Here is a 24,470-nt window from a genome sequence, read left to right on the forward strand (position 1 = left end):
TGAAGTTCTCCTTGACTACTACACTAGGTCCTTATATTGTATACATGCTGCGGGATTTGGATATCCTGGAGGACTGGACGGCGATCAAGAAGGTAACTGCTCTGTTCTGTAATCTGTATAGGTGCAGGGAATATCGCTGCACAGAACACTCATCTGTGCAAATGCGAGAACCCTTTGTATTATAGAACTGCTCATATATTTTGCTGGGAACTAAGTGGATCCATGGAAGGTCAGGTTAGGCCAAACTTGAGTACAAAGTTTGTTTTGGGTACCAGAACTTGACCCCGGATCTGAACCCAAACTTTGGTGCTTTTAAAATGGCGGTCAAATGGTTATAGTTAGAGCTAGGGGGCTGCAAAATGGGGGTAATAGCAGGACAATTGCCCTGCAAACAGATGTGGATAGGGAAATTACCTTAAAAGGGGGTTTTCTCCTACGCCTCATTGGGGGACACAGGACCATGGGTATTATGCTGCTTGCCACTAGGAGGACACTAAGTAAACACAAAGAGTTAACTCCTCCTCTGCAGTATACACCCCTTGACTGGCCAGTAACGACCCAGTTCTTGCTTAGTGTCTGTAGGAGGCACTTGGGTCTGTTCTCAGACCCCAACGTTTTTTATTTTATTTTTATTACTCTGTCGCCTCATTGGGGGACACAGGACCATGGGTGTTATGCTGCTGTCCACTAGGAGGCGACACTATGCATAATCTGAAAAAGATTAACCTCCTCTGCAAACCCCCTCGATCTCTCCGGTTTGCCATGAGAGTCCTCGGCAGGATGGGGGCAGCAATAGAAGCGGTCCCATTTGGCCCAGTTTCACCTCAGGCCTCTCCAACTAGCCATTTCAAAGTCCTGGGACAGGAATCATTTTTCCTCTCGACAGGGAATTCCAGCTAATGGCATCAACCAGGAGGTCCCTGCACTGGTTGCTCAAGCCAACCTCGCTAGCAAAGGGGAAATCCTTTCTCACAGGTCAATGGAAGGTTCTGACCACCAATGCGAGCCTGACGGGTTGGGGTGCAGTGCACCAACACCACAGGGCAAGTGGTCCCCAGTGGAAGCGACCATGCCCATCAACATCCTGGAAATTCGTGCCATCCTCCTGGCATTGAGGGCCTTCCATCACTTAGCTGGCAGCCTCTCACATCAGAATACAATCGGACAATGCCACAACTGTGGCATATGTGAATCACCAAGGGGAGACCTGCAGTACCCAGGCGATGCGAGAAGTGTCACACATCCTCCTCTGGGTGGAGGACACAGGCTCGGTTCTCTCGGCGGTCCACATTCCGGGTGTGGACAACTGGGAAGCAGACTTCCTCAGACGGCAAGGAATAGATTCGGGAGAGTGGTCTCTCCATCCCGAAATTTTTCGCCAGATCTGCCATTGCTGGGGGACCCCAGATGTGGACCTAATGGCATCCCACTTCAATGCCAAGGTCTCCAACTTCATGGCCAGAGCACACGATCCGCGGACGCTCTGGTTCAGGACTGGACCCAGTTCCAGCTTCTGTACATTTTTCCACCTCTCCCCCTGTTATCCAGAGTGGTGAGGAAGATCAAGCAAGATGGAGTTCCAACCATCTTAATCGCACCGGTCTGGCCCAGACGTACGTGGTACGCCGACGTCGTACAACTTTCAGCAGACGCCCCCTGGCGCCTCCCTCCCTGATCTTCTATCACAAGGCCCGTTCTACCACCAGAACTCAGGGGCTCTCAATTTGACGGCGTGGCCCTTGAGACCTGGGTTCTAACCCAGGCAGGGCTCTCGATGGACGTCATTAGGACCATGATCAGGGCACGGAAGCCAGCCTCTGCCAAGATGTATGACCGTACCTGGAAAGTTCTCTTTACCTAGTGCGAATATCGCGGCCAGACCCCATTCACTTCTTCCCTCCCTAAACTACCTGGTTTTTCTCCTACGCCTCATTGGGGGACACAGACCGTGGGTGTTATGCTGCTTGCCACTAGGAGGACACTAAGTGATACAAAGAAAGTTAGCTCCTCCCCTGCAGTATACACCCTCCTGCTGGCCCTCAGCTAACCAGTTCTTGCTTAGTGTCTGTAGGAGGCACTTGGGTCTGTTTTCAGACCCCAACTTTCTTATTTTAATTTTAATTTTTATTTTTCTGTACATTTTTATTTTTTATTCAACGGAGTGAAGGGGGCGACGGATCCTTTTTTATGGGACCCGCTCTCCCCCGAACCAGCAACAGGCGAGCACGGCGAGTATACCTCCCCGTCCCTCTCCTGCGACGTTGGAGCACGCCAATTTTTACTGGGGCAACGGGTTTCCATCTTTGGTCCCGATTTCCCTTCCCCCTGCAAGACGGCGAGCACATAGAGCCTGGCTCTCATGTCCCTCTCCGGGGGCCCGACATACAAGGCCCACATTACATGGCGTTGCATACTTGCGGCAGAGCCCAAAAGGAGCGCGCAGGTACAGGGGGACCTGCATTACAGGACCGTGAGTATATCAGGAGTTCCCCTCCTGCGCTCCAGATCGCTTTGCGGCCGCGCCGCCGCACACCGCCGGGCAGGCCGGAAATTTAGTCCCCGGCTTTTCAGCCGGAGTAGGCCGCAGTGGCCTCTAGGGGCAGGCGCCGGCGATACTTGCGGCAGAGCCCCTGGAGAGAGATGCCGGCGGTCGGGAAACTGCGGTGGTTAGCGTCGCTCCGTTGTGGCCGCCGCGCATCGCCAGGCAGGCCGAAAATTTAGTCCCCGGCTTCAGCTGGAGTAGGCCGCAGTGGGCAGATCCCTCCCACGGCCGTAACCCCGCCCCCTATATCGGCGCTTCTCGTCGGAGACGAGAGGCGCCCTGCAGATCTCGGGGGCCATTCTTCCTCACGCTGACTGCGTGGAAGATGCGGTCCTGGGGGTGCCACGGGCCGGTACGCCAGCGGCAATCATTCGGCGCGCGGCGCGCCGACGCGCTCCACCGGCAGGCTCCATAACTTTAGTTCCCGGTTTTTTCAGCCGGACTAGGCCGCAGTTGAAATCCACCTTCAGGGGCGAAGGTGCCTTCATGGTCCCGATGGGCTGAACTTCATGGATGTTCAGAAGCCCCCCTCCATGGTCCGGGCAGCCCCCACTATCCCACCACTGTGAAAGCGGATGGCACAAGGAGGCGGACGGTTCCTCTCCACCTCCCTAACAAAGGGATGATGGATTGAGGTTTATCTCTCTATCCCTGCACCGTCCAGGCTGCAATACCCGACATCCGCGGCGGCTCCATGCCGGGACGCGCACCGTTGGTAAGTGGATCCTGCCAGCAATGGGCTTCTGCAGCGGGATATTAACAGGCAGTCTCAGACTTCCCTGTGGCCACCTCACTGAGGTAACGCTCCAGCCGGCTAACAAATTTAGCTCCCGGCTTCGGCCGATGTGTAGTCCCAGAAGCGCACTGTGTCGCCTCAAGGCGGCTTAGCCTTTTTTCCTGGCGCGTAGCGCCTGACGCGGAAGCGCTCAATTTTCTCGAGCAACGGGTGACCACCCCTTACTTCTACGCTGACGCCGGCTGCAGAAATTTACGCCCCAGCTGGGGCCTATTCATGGAAGTTTCGAGGCTCCGCCCACGTCGTGCCTGTAGCTCCGTCCCCTGAATTGGCGCTTCTCGCTCGCTGCGAGATTTTACCTAAACCCGCATGACCAGTATTCCTGGTCTTAAAGTCACACGACCAGTATTCTCTGGTCTTAAAGGCACGTGACCAGTATTCCCTGGTCTTAAAGGCACGTGACCAGTATTCCCTGGTCTTAAAGGCACGTGACCAGTATTTCCTGGTCTTAAAGGCACGTGACCAGTATCCCCTGGTCTTAAAGGCACGTGACCAGTATTCCCTGGTCTTAAGGGCGCGTGACCAGTATTCCCTGGTCTTAAGGGCGCGTGACCAGAATTCCCGGGTATTAAAGACACGGGACCAGTAAGTATCCCCGGGTCTTAAACGCACACGTCCAGCATTCCCTGGTCTTAAAGGCACACGTCCAGTATTCCCTGGGCTTAAAGGCGCACGACCAGTATTCCCTGGTCTTAAAGGCGCACGACCAGTATTCCCTGGTCTTAAAGGCACACGACCAGTATTCCCTGGTCTTAAAGGCACACGACCAGTATTCCCTGGTCTTAAAGGCACACGACCAGTATTCCCCTGGTCTTAAAGGCACACGACCAGTTTTCCCTGGTCTTAAAGGCACACGACCAGTATTCCCTGGTCTTGAGGGCACCATGACCAATCCGAAACTGGTCATAAATAAGGAGCCCTCTGCCGCTGATCCCAGTTTATCCCAGTGTCACTAGTTCCCTCAGCCTAAACTCCCTCGTAGAGCTTTTGCCATCCAGTCCGGATATGCGATTCACTGGACAGAAGCCTCTACGTGGGACGCTATGCCTGGTCTGATTTTTAAGGGCGACAGGCACTTTAAAGGGCGCCGGTCTCCCCACATCATCAACACACGGGCACTCGAAGGTCCAGGCCTAACGCCAGACAACCTGTCCTGTCCACCCGGAGACCTGCACTCTGTGGATGTACAGAGGCATCTTTTTTTCGGGCGTCTGAGCACCCCCTCTGCATCACCTACTATTTAACAGAAGATGCAAGTAGGCGAATTTCCCTCTCCACTTCTTTGTTAAGAGGATGGTGGATCGAGGCTCCTAATTTTTAACTCTGCAATGACCTGCTGGAAGCAGCAGTGCATTCTGCCACTCGGCAGATTAACCGGGTACAATCTCCTGTGGTTTACCTACCAGTATCCCTGCCCGATATGTCCTCAATTAAAAATGCCACGATCTGTCAAATAGCAAATCTGGTTTGTTCCGTTTGGCAGCTACGGGTCCAGCCCTTTAACCTCCCTATCCGCCGCATGGATTGCTAGAGCAACGGTCTCCTGCTTGGAGTCCTTAACTACTTTGATTCACACCAGTATCCCTTTCCCAGTTCAGCTGGTCAATCATATTTTTGAGCGGGAGACTACGAAGAATCGTACGTTCCCGCAGCCCCGACCAACAGTGAAAGGGTTGTCCAGGACGGTCTAGATCTAAGGGATCTTCGTTCCTAAAAGGGGAACGAGAAGTAGGACCGATCCCGGACCTCAAACTTCTAATAATCTTTTCACAAGGTTCTTCTTCTTCTTCTAATGAAGTCTCATCCGCTCAGCCATTACTTCGACAAGAAAGGTGCAGTTTCTGGCATCCATCGACATTCGGGATGCCTAACCTCTTCAAAAATTCCTTTGCTTTTCCATTCGTGAACAGCATTTAAGTCACGACCTTGTCCTTCGGCCTTGCTACCGCACCCAGGGTGTTCGCAAGGGTCATGGCGGCTGTCGTCTTGCACCTAGAGGCGTGGTCGTCCTACTTGACCAACTGTTTACCCACCCTTGCAGGACTACGCTAAGTCGTCTATATCACTTGCGATACCATCTCACCTGGGCTGGTGGCTGACTTAGACAACTCCTCATTTCCAGCCCAGCAGATATCCTTTTTGAGGATGATCCAGTATTCTTCCAGAAGGGTGGTAAATCTCCCTCCAGACAAGGTCATGGTTTTTCAACAGGGAGCTCGCGCTCTTGCTCACTCATCCCCTCATTTCATTCGATTTGCTGGGAGGGTTCCAAAAAAAAAAAAAAAAAGCGGAGACGACAATGGAAGCAGTTTCCTTTGCTCCGTTAGTTTTCAGCAAGTCAAGCAGCTTTTCAGACGATAGTCTCTGAGCTCCTTCTTCATCCGGAGTTTTTTTCTCCCGGTTCCATGGTTACTAGTAACTTCCAATGCCAGTCCTCTTCTCCCGATCATTGCTCTGGAGATCTCAAGGGTAGTCCTATAGTAGGTCCACTCCTTATGGCGGGTCAACCCATCCGAATTCAATTGGACAACGCTACGGCTGTGTCATACGTCAATCATCTAGCGAGTACCACGTTCAAGCACCATGGCCAAAGTACCTCACATGGGCCGAGATCTATCACTCGGTGATCTTGGCAATACATATCCCAGGAGTAGAACTCTGGGCTGAGAACATATTTAGCCGTCAGGGTTTCACCTCAAGTGAGTGGGAACTTCACCGGAAGTATTCCATCAGACCCGCCTTCACTGGAGCTCTACAGTTGTAGCTCGGATGACGTCCTGACTGATCGCCTGTGTACTGGAGTTTGTTGTTCGCTCTCGAGATCCAGGGGCCTTCGCACTGCATGCTCCGGTTATTCCGTGGTACCAGTTTCCACTTCCGAAAGCTTTTCAGAAGCAGAAAGGGCCCCGGTGATCCTCGGAAATCCGCACTGACCACGTCAGTTCGCTTGCGGAGCTGGTAGCTTTCTGTCTTTCTGCAACAAAACTGCAAGTGGGGACCACCTCGCAGGATGTTTTTCACATGTACTTCTTCCCTATTGCGTACCGTTAGATCATTGGGATCTATTCTGTTAGGGAAGGTTGCCCCCTTTTCTCTCGGCGATATCCTCATCCTGACGAGTCTTCGGTGTTAACGGGTCTTTTCAGACTTTTTTTTTTTTTTTTTTCTCTTATTCCTTCAAGGCAAGGTTGTCCTCAAGCCTTCCCTGTCCCTAGTTAGCAAGGTGGTATTGTATTACTACTGTCATGAGGGCATAGTTCTTCCCTCATCTCTTTTGGCACCACTCCACAAAATGGAATGAGGTTCCCATATTCCGGACAGAGCAAGTGCTCTGAGTAGGTATGTCTTGAGGACAGCGTCCTTCCGAAGGTTGGACACTGTATCTTGGGTTTCCTACCGGTAAGAGGAAGGCTTCCTGACTTTTACAGGAAGGGTTTGACCGTCTCCATCGGCCATTTAGCCTGGTGTAATATTTCACCATCCAGGAGTCCTTCCGTGTTAGATGACAGCCTATCTTCCCGTCTATCGTGGGTTCCAGGCACCAGGCGTCAACAAGACACGCCTGCAAGCTTGCGGATTCGTCGAGTCCGCATGCATTCTTGAAGCATTATAATTCCCAGACTTCCACAGATGTGACTCTGGGCAGGCGGACTCTGCAGGCCACGGTGGCGCACTTGTAAGTAGCAGTTACACAGAGCCTGATTGGACGTTGTCCCCACCCAGGGACTGCTTTGGTACGTCCCACGGTCTGTGTCCCCCAATGAGGCGTAGGAGAAAAGGAGATTTTTGTTTACTTACCGTAAAATCTTTTTCTCCGAGCCATTCATTGGGGGACACAGCTCCCACCCTAGTATTGGCTTACGCTTGTTTTTATAGTCCGATATGCTATACTCTCATATATAATATGACATGCTGTGAGCTAATATGTTGTTACTGATCTCCTACTGCTTTTTGCACCGAACTGGTTAGCTGAGGGCCAGCAGGAGGGTGTATACTGCAGGGGAGGAGCTAACTTTCTTTGTATCACTTAGTGTCCTCCTAGTGGCAAGCAGCATAACACCCATGGTCTGTGTCCCCCAATGAATGGCTCGGAGAAAAAGATTTTACGGTAAGTAAACAAAAATCTCCTTTTCTCTAATCGGGTCTGGAGGCCAGGCTGTCCCTGGGCTCGCCTAAGAGCCAGGTGTCAGCCCTCTCAGTGCTTTTTTTTCAAAGGGGCATTGCTACCAAGCTGCGAGTAAGGACTTTTCTTCAGGGGGTTTCCCGATTGGTTCCCCCCTACAGACGACCACTAGAAACGTGGGACCTCAACCTGGTCCTGACAGCATTGCAGGAACCATCCTTCGAACCCCTTAAGGAGGTCCCGCTCCGCCTTCTCTCCCAGAAGGTGTTTTTTTTCCTGGTGGCAATCACCTCGATACGCAGGGTGTCTGAACTGACAGCACTCTCCTGCAGACAGCCCTTCCTGGTTTTTCACCAGGACAAGGTAGTTCTCTGTACCTCCTTCAGAAGGTTGTGTCCAAGTTCCACCTCAATGAGGAAATTTCTCGGCCTTCCCTTTGTTCGGTCCCGGTTCATAGAGTGGAGAAGGCTCGGCATGCGCTTGACCTTGTCAGGGCATTGCGTATATACAGTGGGGCAAAAAAGTATTTAGTCAGTCAGCAATAGTGCAAGTTCCACCACTTAAAAAGATGAGGCGTCTGTAATTTACATCATAGGTAGACCTCAACTATGGGAGACAAACTGAGAAAAAAAAAATACAGAAAATCACATTGTCTGTTTTTTTTATCATTTTATTTGCATATTCTGGTGGAAAATAAGTATTTGGTCAGAAACAATCAATCAAGATTTCTGGCTCTCACAGACCTGTAACTTCTTCTTTAAGAGTCTCCTCTTTCCTCCACTCATTACGTGTAGTAATGGCACCTGTTTAAACTTGTTATCAGTATAAAAAGACACCTGTGCACACCCTCAAACAGTCTGACTCCAAACTCCACTATGGTGAAGACCAAAGAGCTGTCAAAGGACACCAGAAACAAAATTGTAGCCCTGCACCAGGCTGGGAAGACTGAATCTGCAATAGCCAACCAGCTTGGAGTGAAGAAATCAACAGTGGGAGCAATAATTAGAAAATGGAAGACATTCAAGACCACTGATAATCTCCCTCGATCTGGGGCTCCACGCAAAATCCCACCCCGTGGGGTCAGAATGATCACAAGAACGGTGAGCAAAAATCCCAGAACCACGCGGGGGGACCTAGTGAATGAACTGCAGAGAGCTGGGACCAATGTAACAAGGCCTACCATAAGTAACACACTACGCCACCATGGACTCAGATCCTGCAGTGCCAGACGTGTCCCACTGCTTAAGCCAGTAGATGTCCGGGCCCGTCTGAAGTTTGCTAGAGAGCATTTGGATGATCCAGAGGAGTTTTGGGAGAATGTCCTATGGTCTGATGAAACCAAACTGGAACTGTTTGGTAGAAACACAACTTGTCGTGTTTGGAGGAAAAAGAATACTGAGTTGCATCCATCAAACACCATACCTACTGTAAAGCATGGTGGTGGAAACATCATGCTTTGGGGCTGTTTCTCTGCAAAGGGGCCAGGACGACTGATCCGGGTACATGAAAGAATGAATGGGGCCATGTATCGTGAGATTTTGAGTGCAAACCTCCTTCCATCAGCAAGGGCATTGAAGATGAAACGTGGCTGGGTCTTTCAACATGACAATGATCCAAAGCACACCGCCAGGGCAACGAAGGAGTGGCTTCGTAAGAAGCATTTCAAGGTCCTGGAGTGGCCTAGCCAGTCTCCAGATCTCAACCCTATAGAAAACCTTTGGAGGGAGTTGAAAGTCCGTGTTGCCAAGCGAAAAGCCCAAAACATCACTGCTCTAGAGGAGATCTGCATGGAGGAATGGGCCAACATACCAACAACAGTGTGTGGCAACCTTGTGAAGACTTACAGAAAACGTTTGACCTCTGTCATTGCCAGCAAAGGATGTATTACAAAGTATTGAGATGAAATTTTGTTTCTGACCAAATACTTATTTTCCACCAGAATATGCAAATAAAATGAAAAAAAAACAGACAATGTGATTTTCTGTATTTTTTTTTTGTCTCAGTTTGTCTCCCTTAGTTGAGGTCTACCTATGATGTAAATTACAGACGCCTCTCATCTTTTTAAGTGGTGGAACTTGCACTATTGCTGACTGACTAAATACTTTTTTGCCCCACTGTATGTGTCTAGGACTGCGTCCTTCCGGAGGTCTGATTCCCTTTCCTTCTTCCGGAAGGCGGCCGCAAGGGTCTGCCAGCTTCCAAAGCTACCCTTGCCAGGAAGCTCATATCCACCATACAAGAGGCCTACCGCCTTAAGAATTCTCCTCTTCCAGCCGGTATTACGGCACACTCTACACGGGCGGTAGGGGCCTCCTGGGCCATTCGGCTCCAGGCTTCGGCACAACAAGTGTGTAAGGCAGCCACTTGGACTAGCCCACACTAGTTTACTAAACACTACAGGGTTCATACCCAGTCCTCAGCGGAAGCGAGCCTGGGTAGATGTGTTCTGCAGGCGGCGGTGCCCCAAGTATAGGGGCCTGTCTGCACAATATTCGTCCATTGCTTCCCACCCAGGGACTGCTTTGGGACGTCCCATGGTCCTGTGTCCCCCAATGAGGCGACAGAGTAAAGGAGATTTTTGTGTACTCACCGTAAAATCTTTCTCTTAGCCTCTAATTGGGGGACACAGCTCCCACCCTGTTGCCCTTTTTGGGCCGTTGTTACTGTTGAGATCTCATATTGTTCTTTGAGCTCGTACATAGTGGCCTTCTTATAGGCATGTCTGTTATTCATGTTACATTCCTCCTACTGCTTTTGCACAAAACTGGAGAAGGCTGACGCCGTCCAGGGGTGTATACTGCAGAGGAGGAGCCACGGTAATCTTTTTCAGATTATGCATAGTGTCGCCTCCTAGTGGACAGCAGCATAACACCCATGGTCCTGTGTCCCCCAATTAGAGGCTAAGAGAAAGATTTTACGGTGAGTACACAAAAATCTTTTTTCTGTAAACTTTTATTTTTTAATTAACGGAGTGAAGGGGGCGACGGATTCCTTTCAGGGTCCGCTCTCCCCCCGAACCATCAACAGGCGAGCACGGCGAGTATACCTACCCGTACCTTTCCTGCGACGACTGGGGCACGCCTAATCTATGCTAGGGCGACGGTTCCTATACGGTCCCGATCTCCTCCCTGTAAGATGGCGAGCACATAGAGTATAACTCCTTATGTGCATCTCCCGGGCTCCACCGCACTCAAGCCCTCCCTGTGGCAGGCACAGCTGTAAGTCACCTGGGGCAAGCACATATCGAGACGCTCTCCATCCCCCGGCATAGGGAGGAACAATTGAGCTGGAGGTGGCTCCCTCCTCGGTGAGTACTACTCTTCCTCATGCTGCCGACATGGGAAGATGCGGTCCGGGTCCCTGGGGAGAGGTACCGCTGGCTAGATGTCAGCGGCGGCCGCCGGCGCGCTCCGCCGGCCGGCTTCACTAATTTAGTCCCTGGCTTCTTCAGCCGGACCTGGCCGCAATTCAAAAATCCCGCCCACCACCGGAGCCCCGCCCACTGCTCAGGCGCTTCTCACTCTGAACGAGAAGAGCTCTACAAATCTCGGGCGCCATCTTGGGACTCCACTGCTGCAGGGAAATACAGCGAAAACGCTACTTCCCTCTCTTCCTCCCTGGGGACACCAGCACAGGACCGTGGGTAAGCTGCTCCACTCCATAGGGAAAAGCTTAACCCCTTCTGTGCACCCATAGCCCTGCTATTAGCAGCTTACTGGAGAATAGACATACCCTATGTCTCTATCTAAGGAGGCAAAAAGGGGCAATAAAAAGCACACTGTTTTTTACTTCATGTGCCACTTGCAATTCTGCGTTGCCACGTGCCCACAATACCCTTCTGTGCCAGAACTGTGACCCAGCCTGTGCGCAGCCGCCTTCTGCCTCCACCTCCAGTGTCTCCACCGACCCCCGTCGAGCCTAACCCTCCTGAGTGAGCCGCGTCCTTGTCACGCTCTATGGATTCCTTGGTCAAGGAGGGTCCTCCTTAAGCCAGAACTCGCCTCCGTCGGTTGCGACGGAATCTGGCGCCGGTGCAGGGCCGTCTGACCACAGGGGGCGTACCATACTACGGGAATCTCGGGGTGCCAGGAAAAGAACCCTTCACTCATCTCCCGTCCATGCTCGAGCTTCAGTATCTGTGAGCTCATCTTCTCGCTCCCCGAGGATCGCAGCGTACATGACTCAGAATACGAGTTGGAGGAATCTTTAACCCAAGACTCCTCTATCGGTCAGGAGACACTTGACTCCCTTATTGAGGTAGTCAATAAAACACTAATGGTGGATGAGGAATCGGTATCCACTCAAGAACACATTGTCTTTTAAAAAGACTAAACGCGTTCAAAAGATATTTGCTAATCACCCTGAGTTTCAGGACATTGTCCAAAAGCACAGGGAACACCCGGAGAAGCGATTTATGGCCCAAAAAGCCACGGAAGCTAAATATCTTTTCTCCAAGGATCTGATGAAGGAGTTGCTTCTCTCTCCTTCTGTGGATCCTGCCGTATTGCGACTCGCATCCAAAACAGTCTTATCTCTGTCGGACGGCTCATCAGTCAAAAATCCTTCTGACCGTCAAATTGACTACCTAGCTCGCTCAGTCTTTGAGGCCTCAGGAGCAGCTCTCCTTCCATCCTTTGCCACTACCTGGGTGGCTAAGGCAATGGTTGCGTGGGCAGAGGTGTTAACCTCTACCGTCCACGACAGTAATCTTCCCCCAGAGGCGGCCAGACTAGCTAACCAGATAGCTCAGGCTGGAGATTTCGTAGTTAACACTTCCATAGATGCGGCTAATTGCGCTGCGCAAGCGGCTGCAAATGCAATCTCCATCAGGAGGGCCTTATGGCTCCGTGATTGGGAGCAGATTCTGCTTCTAAAAAGTCGCTGACTTCTTTACCTTACCAAGCGGGTCGTTTATTTGGGGAGAAACTAGACCCAATAATTTGACCCTACCAGAGGGAAGAGTAAATTTCTTCCCCAGCAAAAACTAGCCCGGCCTTTTCGGAATCAACAGCAGTTTAGATTCCGGTCCTTTCGGAACAACTCCTCCAGTTGGTCCTCCTCCCCTGGTTCGGGACGGTGGGAAAACCGAAATCCCCAGGTCTTATGCAGACCAAACCGTTCCTGGAAACCGAGACCTTCTGGCCCTAAGGCATCCGCATCCCATAAACCTTTTACACAATGACTCGTTGACGTGTCCCGCGGACACCGACAAAGTAGGCGGACGCCTTCTTTCGTTCCGTCAAAATTGTCTCTCGGTCGTTCACGACGAGTGGGTCAGAGAGCTCATGTCTTCCGGATACAAAATCGAGTTTTCTTCCATTCTCCCCCCCCCCCCCGCGCTTCTTCCAGTCTTCTCCCCCCAAAGCAACGACGTCACATCTTCTTCAGGCCATACAGACGCTTCAAAGGGACGGCGTCATCGTTCCGGTCCTTCGAGACCAAAGGTTCAAGGGGTTTTACTCCAACCTATTCGTGGTCCCAAAGAAGGACGGGACCCTACGGCCCATACTGGACCTCAAATTGCTAAACAACAAGTTCGTACGGGTCCGACACTTCAGGATGGACTCGCTCTATTCCGTTGTCGCGTCCCTGGAAAAAGGAGAGTTCCTCGCATCCATAGACATCAGGGATGCTTATCTACATATTCCAATTTTTCCCTCTCATCAGCAGTTCCTGCGCTTCGCAGTCCAAGAAGAACACTTCCAATTTGTGGCTTTGCCCTTCGGACTCGCCACTGTGCCCAGAGTCTTCACGAAGGTCATGGCTGCTGTCATGGCCATTCTTCACGCTCGGGGAGTGGTAGTCCTTCCGTATCTGGACGACCTTTTTAATCAAGGGTCCGTCCCATTCTGCCTGCGAGGAGTCTCAGTATCACCGTGGATTCTTTCTCGCCTGGGTTGGAAAATCAACTTCGAGAGATCATCTCCAGTGCCTACTCAGCAAATCTGCTTCCTGGGCATGATTTTGGACTCTTCCCGTGGGTTAGTCATTCTCCTTCCAGAAAAGGTCTTGTCCTTACAACAGGGAGCGCGCAGGCTCTCACCCAGTCCTTCACTCCATTCGCTTTGCGATACGCATCCTCGGGAAAATGGTTACGGCGATGGAAGCCGTTCCGTTTGCGCAGTTCCATCTCCGTCCCCTGCAACAGGCGCTGCTGTTAGCCTGGGACAGGAGTCCGTTTTCCCTCGACCAACGTTTTCGTCTGTCCCCACTGGTCAGGCAGACCCTCAGGTGGTAGACGCTTCAGTCTTCCCTGAACCAAGGGAAGTCCTTTCTCCCAGTGCGCTGGTTAGTGGTGACCCCACCGATGCCAGCCTTTGAAAACTGCGCCCCAGCCCAAATCGCCACACGGCACAAGGTAGTTGGTCCACGAGAGAGTCGTGTCTTCCAATCAATATCTTGGAGATTCGAGCGATCACACTTGCCTTACGCAACTTTCACCATCTTCTCACAGGCCATCCCATCAGAATTCAATCAGACAACACCACATCCGTGACGTATATCAACCGGCAAGGGGGAACCCGCAGCAGGGCAGCCATGCTCGAAGTCTCACACATCCTGCGCTGGACCGAGACCAATCACTCGCTCATCTCGGTGATCCACATACCGGGTGTGGAGAATTGGGAAGCGGACTTCCTCAGTCGCCAAGGTCTTGCCTCGGGCGAGTGGTCCCTCCATCCGGAAGTCTTCCAGCACATTTGTCTTCGCTGGGGGACGCCTGATGTGGATCCTCGAGGCTCAACAACCATGTTCCCCAGTTCATTGCTCGATCCTTGCGCCATCGGGGCAGATGCTCTGGTCCTGTCGTTGCATCGGTTCCAGCTGCCATACATATTTCCGCCTCTTCCTCAGCTCCCGAGAGTCATCAAGAAGATCAGGGCAGAGGGGAGACTGGTAATCCTTGTCGCGCCGGACTGGCCGCGCCGAGCATGGTACGCGGAACTTGTCCAAATGGTCGCCGATGTTCCCTGACGGCTTCCAGATCGCAGGGATCTCCTTTCACAGGGCCCGATTTTCCACCAGAACTCCGGGGCCCTGTCTTTGACGGTGTGGCCGTTGAATCCTGGATTTTAGCCCAAGCCGGATTCTCTCCAGGGGTTTCTTCTACCATGATTCGCGCTAGGAAACCCGTATCCATGCGCATTTATCATCGCACCTGGCGCATCTTCTTTTCATGGTGCAAAGCCCATGGACGTTCTCCTCTGGTGTTTTCCATTCCGTCCATTCTGGAGTTTCTCCAATCAGTTTTAGAGTCAGGCCTTGCCCTAAGCTCGCTCAAGGGACAAGTGTCCGCATTGTCTGTTCTATTTCAACGAAAGATCGCTTCCAGAAAGCCGGTTAAGACGTTCATCCAAGGAGTCTCCCGGGTGGTCCCTCCCTATAGAATGCCTTTGGCGTCATGGGATCTTAACTTGGTTCTCGGAGTTCTTCAGGAGGCCCCTTTCGAACGATTGCAGGACATCTCTCACCCTCCTTTCATGGAAGGTGGTCTTTCTCGTGGCGATTACGTCAATCAGGAGAGTTTGAGTTGGTGGCCCTCTCGTGCCGACCCCCTTTTCTGATTTTTCACCCAGACAAGGTAGTTTTGAGAACCTCTCCCTCTTTCCTACCGAAAGTCGTCTCCTCCCTTTCATCTAAATGAGGACATTGTCTTGCCGTCATTCTGTCCAGCGCCAACCCATCGTATCGAGAAGGCTCTCCATACTCTCGATGTGGTTACAGCTCTTAGGCGGTACATATCTCGCACGGCTTCCTTCCGTAAGTCGGATGTCCTGTTCGTGCTTCTGGAGGGACATAGGAAAGGTCTACCCGCCTCAAAGGCCACTCTAGCAAAGTGGATTCGCTCCACTATTCAGGAATCCTACCGCGTCAGGAACACCTCTGTCCCAGCAGCAATTAAGGCGCATTTGACTCGGTCGGTGCTTCTTGGGCCATTCGGCACCAGGCTTCAGCACAACAGCTTTGTAAAGCTGCGACTTAGTGCTTCGTGAAAGTATGCAGACTGGACCATCACGTTCATACCCAGGCTTCGGCAGACGCTGCCCTTGGCAGGCGCATTCTGCAGACAGCGGTACCTCAGTAAGCCAGTGGTACATGGGGTTTAGCAGTGCAATTGCTCCCCACCCAGGGACTGCTTTAGGACGTCTCATGGTCCTGTGTCCCCCAATGAGGCGTAGGAGAAAAGGAGATTTTTGTGTGCTCACCGTAAAATCTTTTTCTCCGAGCCAATCATTGGGGGACACAGCACCCACCCTGTTAGCCTATTGGCTGGTTGTTATTGTGGTTTGTTCCTCAGTTTTTGACAGTTTACTTATCTGGTTTTTCTTATACTCCTACTGCTTTACTACCGAACTGGGTCGTTACTGGCCAGTCAAGGGGTGTATACTGCAGAGGAGGAGTTAATTCTTTGTGTTTTACTTAGTGTCCTCCTAGTGGCAAGCAGCATAACACCCATGGTCCTGTGTCCCCCAATGATTGGCTCGGAGAAAAAGATTTTACGGTGAGTACACAAAAATCTCCTTTTCCCATGTACAAAGTTAATTTTAACCCCTTTCTGACATTGGACATACTATCCCGTCGAGGTGGGGTGGGCCCGTATGACCACCGACGGGATAGTACGTCCAGCGCGATCGGCGGCGCTCACGGGGGGAGCGCGGCCGGGTGTCAGCTGATTATCACAGCTGACATCCGGCACTATGTGCCAGGAGCAGTCACGGACCGCCCCCGGCACATTAACCCCTGGCACACCGCGATCAAACATGATCGCGGTGTGCCGGCGGTACAGGGAAGCATCGCGCAGGGAGGGGGCTCCCTGCGTGCTTCCCTGAGACCCCCGGAGCAACGCGATGTGATCGCGTTGCTGCGAGGGTCTCTTACCTCCTCCTCGCTGCAGGTGCCCGGATCCAAGATGGCCGCGGCATCCGGGTCCTGCAGGGAGGGAGGTGGCTTACAGAGTGCCTGCTCAGTGCAGGCGCTGGTAAGCCAGGAGCGCTGTAAGTCAGATCGGTGATCTGACAGAGTGCTGTGCAAACTGTCAGATCGCCGATCTGTGATGTCCCCCCCTGGGACAAAGTAAAAAAGTTAAAATAAAATTTCTACATAAGTAAAAAAAAAAAAAAAATTCCTAAATAAAGAAAAAAAAAAAATACTATTCCCATAAATACACTTCTTTATTTAATTAAAAAAATAAAACAATAAAAGTACACATTTAGTATCGCCGCGTCCGTAACGACCCCACCTATAAAACTACATAACTAGTTAACCCCTGCAGTGAACACCGTAGGAAAGAGGCAAAAAACGCTTTATTATCATACCGCCGAACAAAAAGTGGAATAACACGCGATCAAAAAGACGGATATAAATAACCATGGTACCGCTGAAAACGTCATCTTGTCCCGCAAAAAACGAGCCGCCACACAGCGTCATCAAAGAAAAAATAAAGTTATAGTCCTCAGATTAAAGCAATGCTAAAATAATTATTTATTCTATAAAAGTTTTTATCGTATAAAAGCGCCAAAACCTAAAAAAAATGATATAAATGAGGTATCACTGTAATCGTACTGACCCGAAGAATAAAACTGCTTTATCAATTTTACCAAACGTGGAACGGTATAAACGCCTCCCCCAAAAGGAATTCATGAATAGCTGGTTTTTGGTCATTCTGCCTCACAAAAATCGGAATAAAAAGCGATCAAAAACTGTCACGTGTCCGAAAATGTTACCAATAAAAACATCAACTCGTCCCGCAAAAAACAAGACCTCACATGACTCTGTGGACTAAAATATGGAAAAATTATAGGTCTCAAAATGTGGAGACGCAAAAACTTTTTTGCTATAAAAAGCATCTTTTAGTGTGCAACGGCTGCCAATCATAAAAATCCGCTATAAAAAATGCTATAAAAGTAAATCAAACCCCCCTTCATCACCCCCTTAGTTAGGGAAAAATAATAAAATTAAAAAAATGTATTTCCATTTTCCCATTAGGGTTAGGGCTAGGGTTAGGGCTGGGGTTAGGGTTGGGGCTAGGGTTGGAGCTAAAGTTAGGGTTAGGGTTGGGGCTAAAGTTAGGGTTAGGGTTTGGATTACATTTACAGTTGGGATTAGAGTTAGGGGTGTGTCAGGGTTAGGGGTGTGGTTAGGGGTGTGTTTGGATTAGGGTTTCAGTTAGAATTGGGGAGTTTCCACTGTTTAGGCACATCAGGGGCTCTCCAAACGCGACATGGCGTCCGATCTCAATTCCAGCCAATTCTGCATTGAAAAAGTAAAACAGTGCTTCTTCCCTTCCGAGCTTTACCATGCGCCCAAACAGGGGTTTACCCCAACATATGGGGCATCAGCGTACTCGGGACAAATTGGACAACAACTTTTGTGGTCCAAGTTCTCTTGTTACCCTTGGGAAAATAAAAATTTGGGGGGCTAAAAATCATTTTTGTGGGGAAAAAGATTGTTTGTTTATTTTCACGGCTCTGCGTTGTAAACTGTAGTGAAACACCTGGGGGTTCAAAGTTCTCACAACACATCTAGATCAGTTCCTTGGGAGGTCTAGTTTCCACTTGTGGGGGGTTTCTACTGTTTGGGTACATCAGGGGCTCTGCAAATGCAACGTGACGCCTGCAAACCAATCCATCTAAGTCTGCATTCCAAATGGCACTCCTTCCCTCCCGAGCTCTGCCATGCGCCCAAACAGTGGTTCCCCCCCACATATGGGGTATCTGCGTACTCAGGACAAATTGGACAACAACTTTTGGGGTCCAATTTATCCTGTTACCCTTGTGAAAATACAAAACTGGGGGCTAAAAAATCATTTTTGTGGAAAAAATAAAAAAGTATTTTTATTTTCACGGCTCTGCGTTATAACCTGTAGTGAAACACTTGAGGGATCAAAGCTCTCAAAACACATCTAGATAAGTTCCTTAGGGGGTCTACTTTCCAAAATGGTGTCACTTGTTTGGGGGTTTAATGTTTAGGCACATCAGGGGCTCTCCAAACGCGACATGGCGTCCCATCTTAATTCCAGTCAATTTTGCATTGAAAAGTCAAATGGCGCTCCTTCCCTTCCGAGCTCTGCCATGCGCCCAAACAGTCGTTTACCCCCACATATGGGGTATCGGCATACTCAGGACAAATTGCACAACAACTTTTGTGGTCTAATTTCTTCTCTTGCCCTTGGGAAAATAAAAAATTGGGGGCGAAAAGATCATTTTTGTGAAAAAATATGATTTTTTATTTTTACGGCTCTGCATTATAAACTTCTGTGAAGCACTTGTTGGGTCAAAGTGCTCACCACACATCTAGATAAGTTCCTTAAGGGGTCTACTTTCCAAAATGGTGTCACTTGTGGGGGGTTTCAATGTTTAGGCACATCAGGGGCTCTCCAAACGCAACATGGCGTCCCATCTCAATTCCAGTCAATTTTGCATTGAAAAGTCAAATGGCGCTCCTTCCCTTCCGAGCTCTGCGGTGCGCCCAAACAGTGGGTTTACCCCCACATATGGGGTATCGGCGTACTCAGGACAAATTGTACAACAACTTTTGGGGTCCATTTTCTCCTGTTACCCTTGGTAAAATAAAACAAATTGGAGCTAAAATAAATTTTGTGCAAAAAAAAAAAAAAAAAAAACCTTTAACTGTTAATTTTTATTTAAACATTCCAAAAATTCCTGTGAAACACCTGAAGGGTTAATAAATTTCTTGAATGTGGTTTTGAGTACCTTGAGGGGTGCAGTTTTTAGAATGGTGTCACACTTGGGTATTTTCTATCATCTAGACCCCTCAAAATGACTTCAAATGAGATGTGGTCCCTAAAAAAAAAAATGGTGTTGTAAAAATGAGAAATTGCTGGTCAACTTTTAACCCTTATAACTCCCTAACAAAAAAAATGTTGGTTCCTAAATTGTGCTGATGTAAAGTAGACATGTGGCAAATGTTACCTATTAAGTATTTTGTGTGACATATCTCTGTGATTTAAGGGCATAAAAATTCAAAGTTGGAAAATTGCAAAATTTTCGCCACATTTCCGTTTTTTTCACAAATAAACGCAAGTTATATCGAAGAAATTTTACCACTATCATGAAGTACAATATGTCACGAGAAAACAATGTCAGAATCGCCAAGATCCGTTGAAGCGTTCCAGAGTTATAAACTCATAAAGGGACAGTGATCAGAATTGTAAAAATTGGCCCGGTCATTAACGTGCAAACCACCCTTGGGGGTAAAGGGGTTAATCAATATTTTTTTTTTTTTTCTTTTTTTAAACTTGGAGAGGCCCCAAAACATTGGGAATGGCAAATGCATTCCACTGCAGTTTGTTCTAACACATAACTCTGTATTCAGCCAAAGGTACAGACAAGTCCTGTGGAATCCTGGTTCATTATAAAGGGAATCTGTGGCCCCATTTTTCACCTAAAAGCTGCGGCCACCGGCATCAGGGGCTTATCTACAGCATTCTGTAATGCTGTAGATAAGCCCCCGATGCATCCTGAAAGATGAGAAAAAGAGGTTAGATTGTACTCACCCAGGGGCGGTCCCACTGCGGTCTGGGTCTGGCGCCTCCCATCTTCATGCAATGACGTCCTCTTTGCTTCCTGTTGCGGCTCCGGCGCAGGCGTAATTCTCTGCCCTGTTGAGGGCAGAGCAAAGTACTGCAGTGTGCAGGTGCTGGGCCTCTCTGACCTTTCCCGGTGCCTGCGCACTGCAGTACTTTACGTTGCTCTCAAAAGGGCAGAGCATTACGCCTGCGCAGGAGCCACGACAGAAAGCAGAGAGGACGTCATCGTAAGAAGATGGGAGGCGCCGGACCCGGACTGCGACGCCCATCGTACCAGTACCGCCCAGGTGAGTATAATCTAACTCGTTTTTCTCATCTTTCAGGATACATCGGGGGGCTTATCTACAGCATTACAGAATGCTGTAGATAAGCCCCTGATGCCGTTGGCTGCAGCTTATAGGCGAAAAATGGGGCAACAGATTCCCTTTAATGAATGTGTGCTTGCCCACGTTGGCAGTGGACAGGTGGATGTGCCCGTCTGTGATCACACCCTGTGCCGTGCTAAACACTCGTGCTGACAGTACACTTGCCGCAGGGCAGGCCAGAACCTTCAAGGCAGAAAGGGCAAGCTCAGGCCATGTGTCAAATTTGGAGACCCAGAAGTTAAATGGAGCAGATCCATGAATCAGCACGTGGAGACGTGTTCACATATGGAGGGGGGGGGAAGGTGACATGTTGCTGCATATGGGGGCCACATGCTGCACATATAAAGGGCTGTTGGGGGGCTTATACAATATATAGGGGGATGTCAGCATATTTAATTCTGCTCAATATTCAATATTAAGTGATACAATTAATATTAACATTTTCAATAATATGATTATAATATATCGATATAAATATTGAGCAGAATTAATTTTGGCATATTGGTTCGGCCCTCCACAACAGTCACGGTCTCTCATGTGGCCCCTTGGGAAAATGAAAAATGAATTGCCCATCCCTGCCTTAAATGGATCAGAAAATGATCTATTGTTTAAAATTTAGGTTTTTGTGTGGAATGTATATAGAAATTTAGCACTCTTTTCACACTAGCTTATTTGGGTGTATGTATGTGTGTGTGTGTGTATATATATGTGTATATATAGATAGATAGATAGATAGATATATATATAGAGATATATATATAGAGATATAGAGATATATAGATAGAGATAGATATATATATAGAGATATATATATATATATATATATATATATATATATATATATATATATATATATATATATATATATATATAGATATATATATAGAGAGAGAGAGAGAGAGATATATATATATATATATATAGAGATAGATAGAGAGAGAGAGAGAGATATATATATATATATATAGATATATAGATATATAGATATATAGATATATAGATATATAGATATATATATCTCTATCGCTATTAAACCCGTTCTACGCCCGGGTGGCGAGCATTTATATTGGTATATGGCCTCCATCCTGGTATGTGCTGCTCCCATCTTGCTCTCCCATCCTGTCATGTTGCTGCTCCATCCTGTGCCCCCATCATGTCATGTGCTGTTCCATCCTGCGCCCCCATCCTATCGTGCTGCTCCATCCTGCGTCCCCATCCTGCGCCCCCATCCTGTCATGTGCTGCTCCCATCCTGCACCCCCATTCTGTCATGTGCTACTCCATCCTGCGTCCCCATCCTGTCATGTGCTCCCATCCTGCGCCCCCATCCTGTCATGTGTGCGCCCCCATTCTGTCATGTGCCGCTCCCATTCTGCCTGTTCCTGTTTCCATTCTGCCATATGTTGCTCCCATCTTTCTCTCTCCTGCTCTACTGCCCGAGTGCGGCTGTGCTGAGTGCGGGCGGCTGTGCTGAGTGCGGGCGGCTGTGCTGAGTGCGGGCGGCTGTGCTGAGTGCGGGCGGCTGTGCTGAGTGCGGGCGGCTGTGCTGAGTGCGGGCGGCTGTGCTGAGTGCGGGCGGCTGTGCTGAGTGCGGGCGGCTGTGCTGAGTGCGGGCGGCTGTGCTGAGTGCGGGCGGCTGTGCTGAGTGCGGGCGGCTGTGCTGAGTGCGGGCGGCTGTGCTGAGTGCGGGCGGCTGTGCTGAGTGCGGGCGGCTGTGCTGAGTGCCTGAGTGCGGCACTGGCTATAATGGATACAGCACCCCTGCAGCCAGCACAGCGAGGGCTGACTTTGCCCACTCGCGTCACATGCTGGTGGTGACATCATCGAAGGTCCTGGATCTCCGCTGGGCTCTACAGCTACCCTGACTGGAGCTGCAGAGCACGGAGCCCCCATGGCCGGTATATTAGGGGGGGATACAGGTGTGTGTGTGTGTGGAGCCCCCATGGCCGGTATATCGGGGGGGGATAAGTTCGGCTGCGTCACTCTGGTCCAGACTGCGCAGGTGCGGTGCGTCGCGCTTGCGCAGTCTATAAGGCTTCGGACAGAGTGACGCTCCCACCGTTATATGATAGATATAGATATATATATAGAGAGAGAGAGATATATATTAGTATTTGTATTATATTTTCTCGGGAAATAAGGAAATAACACTTGTACATAGCCACAATGGGCCCCATCCCTATCCTTTTTATTGAAGCATTTAATGAGCGTGTGCAAAGGTCATTAGGAAGGGGGAAGAGGTCAGCGGTGACATCACCTATTGTGATCGGGGGGTGCTGTGTAGAGGTGTTACCTGTCATTGTAATCCTGCGGCTGATGATAATGAGCCTGCTAAAAACTCTTCCTGAAAGGATGGGAAGTGTAAGTTTAAAAAAAATAAAAATAAACACATCCTTGTAGCCGGTGTGAAAAAACTAAACTCTTATTGGCTGCAATGGACTTAACGGACAGTTGGTCCTGATATTTGTGATCTTGGTGATATAAGGAAGGACCTCCTGTATGATTTGTAGGAAAATCGTTGTCGCACACTAAAGCGGTATACCTGAACACGGTCTATTACTTTGGTCAACAAGCCACATTATATAAATAAGATCCCCGTATTCTTTGTACATGTAAAAGTTGATCACCGTGGCTATGACAGGCTGAGGGGTCATAGACTTCATTAACGCCTCCATTTTTCTTCATGTGTTTTCCCATTATTATGCATGTACAGGTTCGTTTGGATTCACCTTCTGTCTGTTCTTTTTGCTTTCTGCTCAGGCCAAAGCATCCGTTTCTCCACAAAAGCGAAAATCTGATGGTAAGGAAACGTGTGACATGGCACAACCGACCTGAACTCGGTCTTCATTTCTAAACATTGAGTAGTTGGAAAGTCACAAATCTGTTAAGGGGAATCTGTCCACAGGCTTTTGCTCCCCCATCTGAGAGCAGCATGATGTAGGGGCAAGAGACCCTGATTCCAGCGATGTGTCACTTACTGGGCTGCTTGCTGCAGTCTAGATAAATTCACTGTTTTAATCAGCAGGAGATTATCACTAGAGGACTGGATGTGAGCTGTGTATAACCCCACCCCCACCATTGATTGGCAGCTTTCTGTCTATGCAGTGTACACAGAAAGCTACCAATCAGTGATGTGGGTGGGGTTATACAGAGTTCAGCATTCAGAGCTCTGCTAGATCTACAACAGAGAAAAAGCGTCTTTTTTTTTTTTTCTTACCCATACTGCAGGCCAGTAAGGCTACGTTCACATTAGCGTTAAGCTAATGTGCGTCGGGTTTGCGTCGGCGACGCAGCGGCGACGCATGCGTCATGCGCCCCCTATACTTAACATGGGGGACGCATGCGTTTTTTTTTGTTGCGTTGTGCCACACATGCGTCTTTTTTGCCGCAAGCGTCGGACCAAGAAAACGCAACAAGTTGCATTTTTCTTGCGTCCGATTTTCGGCAAAAACCGACGCATGCGTCGCAAAACGCAGCGTTTTTGCGTGCGTTTTGCAGCGTTTTTGCGTGCGTTGTGCGTTGCGTCGCCGACGCAGCGGCGCACAACGCTAGTGTGAACGTAGCCTAAGTGGCACATCACTGGAATTAGGTCCTCTACATTATGCTGCTCTGAGATGGGAGAGCAAAAACTGGCTGACAGATTCCCTTTAAACTTAGTGATTGATTGCCTTTTACAATTGGAAAAAAAAATTATATATACAGTATATATATATATATATATATATATATATATATATATATTATATATATGTACATACAGGTACATGTACATACAGGTACATGTACATACAGGTACATGTACATACAGGTACATGTACGTACAGGTACATGTACGTACAGGTACATGTACGTACAGGTACATGTACGTACAGGTACATGTACGTACAGGTACATGTACGTACAGGTACATGTACGTACAGGTACATGTACGTACATGTACGTACAGGAACGTACATGTACGTACAGGAACGTACATGTACGTACAGGAACGTACATGTACGTACAGGTACGTACATGTACGTACAGGTACGTACATGTACGTACAGGTACGTACAGGTACGTACAGGTACGTACATGTACGTACAGGTACGTACATGT

At 49.3% G+C, this 24,470-nt stretch overlaps 1 protein-coding gene and 1 long non-coding RNA gene across 7 annotated transcripts in view; one reads left to right on the forward strand and one right to left on the reverse strand.

The window, feature by feature from the left end:
• LOC143806661 (uncharacterized) overlaps positions 1 to 24,470 on the reverse strand; it is a 63,476-nt gene that overhangs the window by 24,196 nt on the left and 14,810 nt on the right. The gene's annotated exons all lie outside the window — the stretch shown is intronic.
• Positions 1 to 24,470, forward strand: part of BRMS1 (BRMS1 transcriptional repressor and anoikis regulator) — a 54,362-nt gene that overhangs the window by 23,480 nt on the left and 6,412 nt on the right. For 4 of the 6 annotated variants that reach the window (XM_077287449.1, XM_077287451.1, XM_077287452.1 and 1 more), the window contains exons 8-9: positions 28 to 92; positions 15,884 to 16,486. In XM_077287449.1, the coding sequence (XP_077143564.1) occupies positions 28 to 92; positions 15,884 to 16,471 (653 nt within the window). In that variant the 3' untranslated portion in view covers positions 16,472 to 16,486. Of the gene's footprint in view, positions 1 to 27; positions 93 to 15,883; positions 16,487 to 23,132; positions 23,173 to 24,470 lie in introns of those variants that run through there. The other 2 variants (XM_077287453.1, XM_077287454.1) reach the window with 1 other exon arrangement.

The sequence above is a fragment of the Ranitomeya variabilis genome, chromosome 2 (assembly GCF_051348905.1).
Source record: "Ranitomeya variabilis isolate aRanVar5 chromosome 2, aRanVar5.hap1, whole genome shotgun sequence".
Taxonomy (NCBI): domain Eukaryota; kingdom Metazoa; phylum Chordata; class Amphibia; order Anura; family Dendrobatidae; genus Ranitomeya; species Ranitomeya variabilis.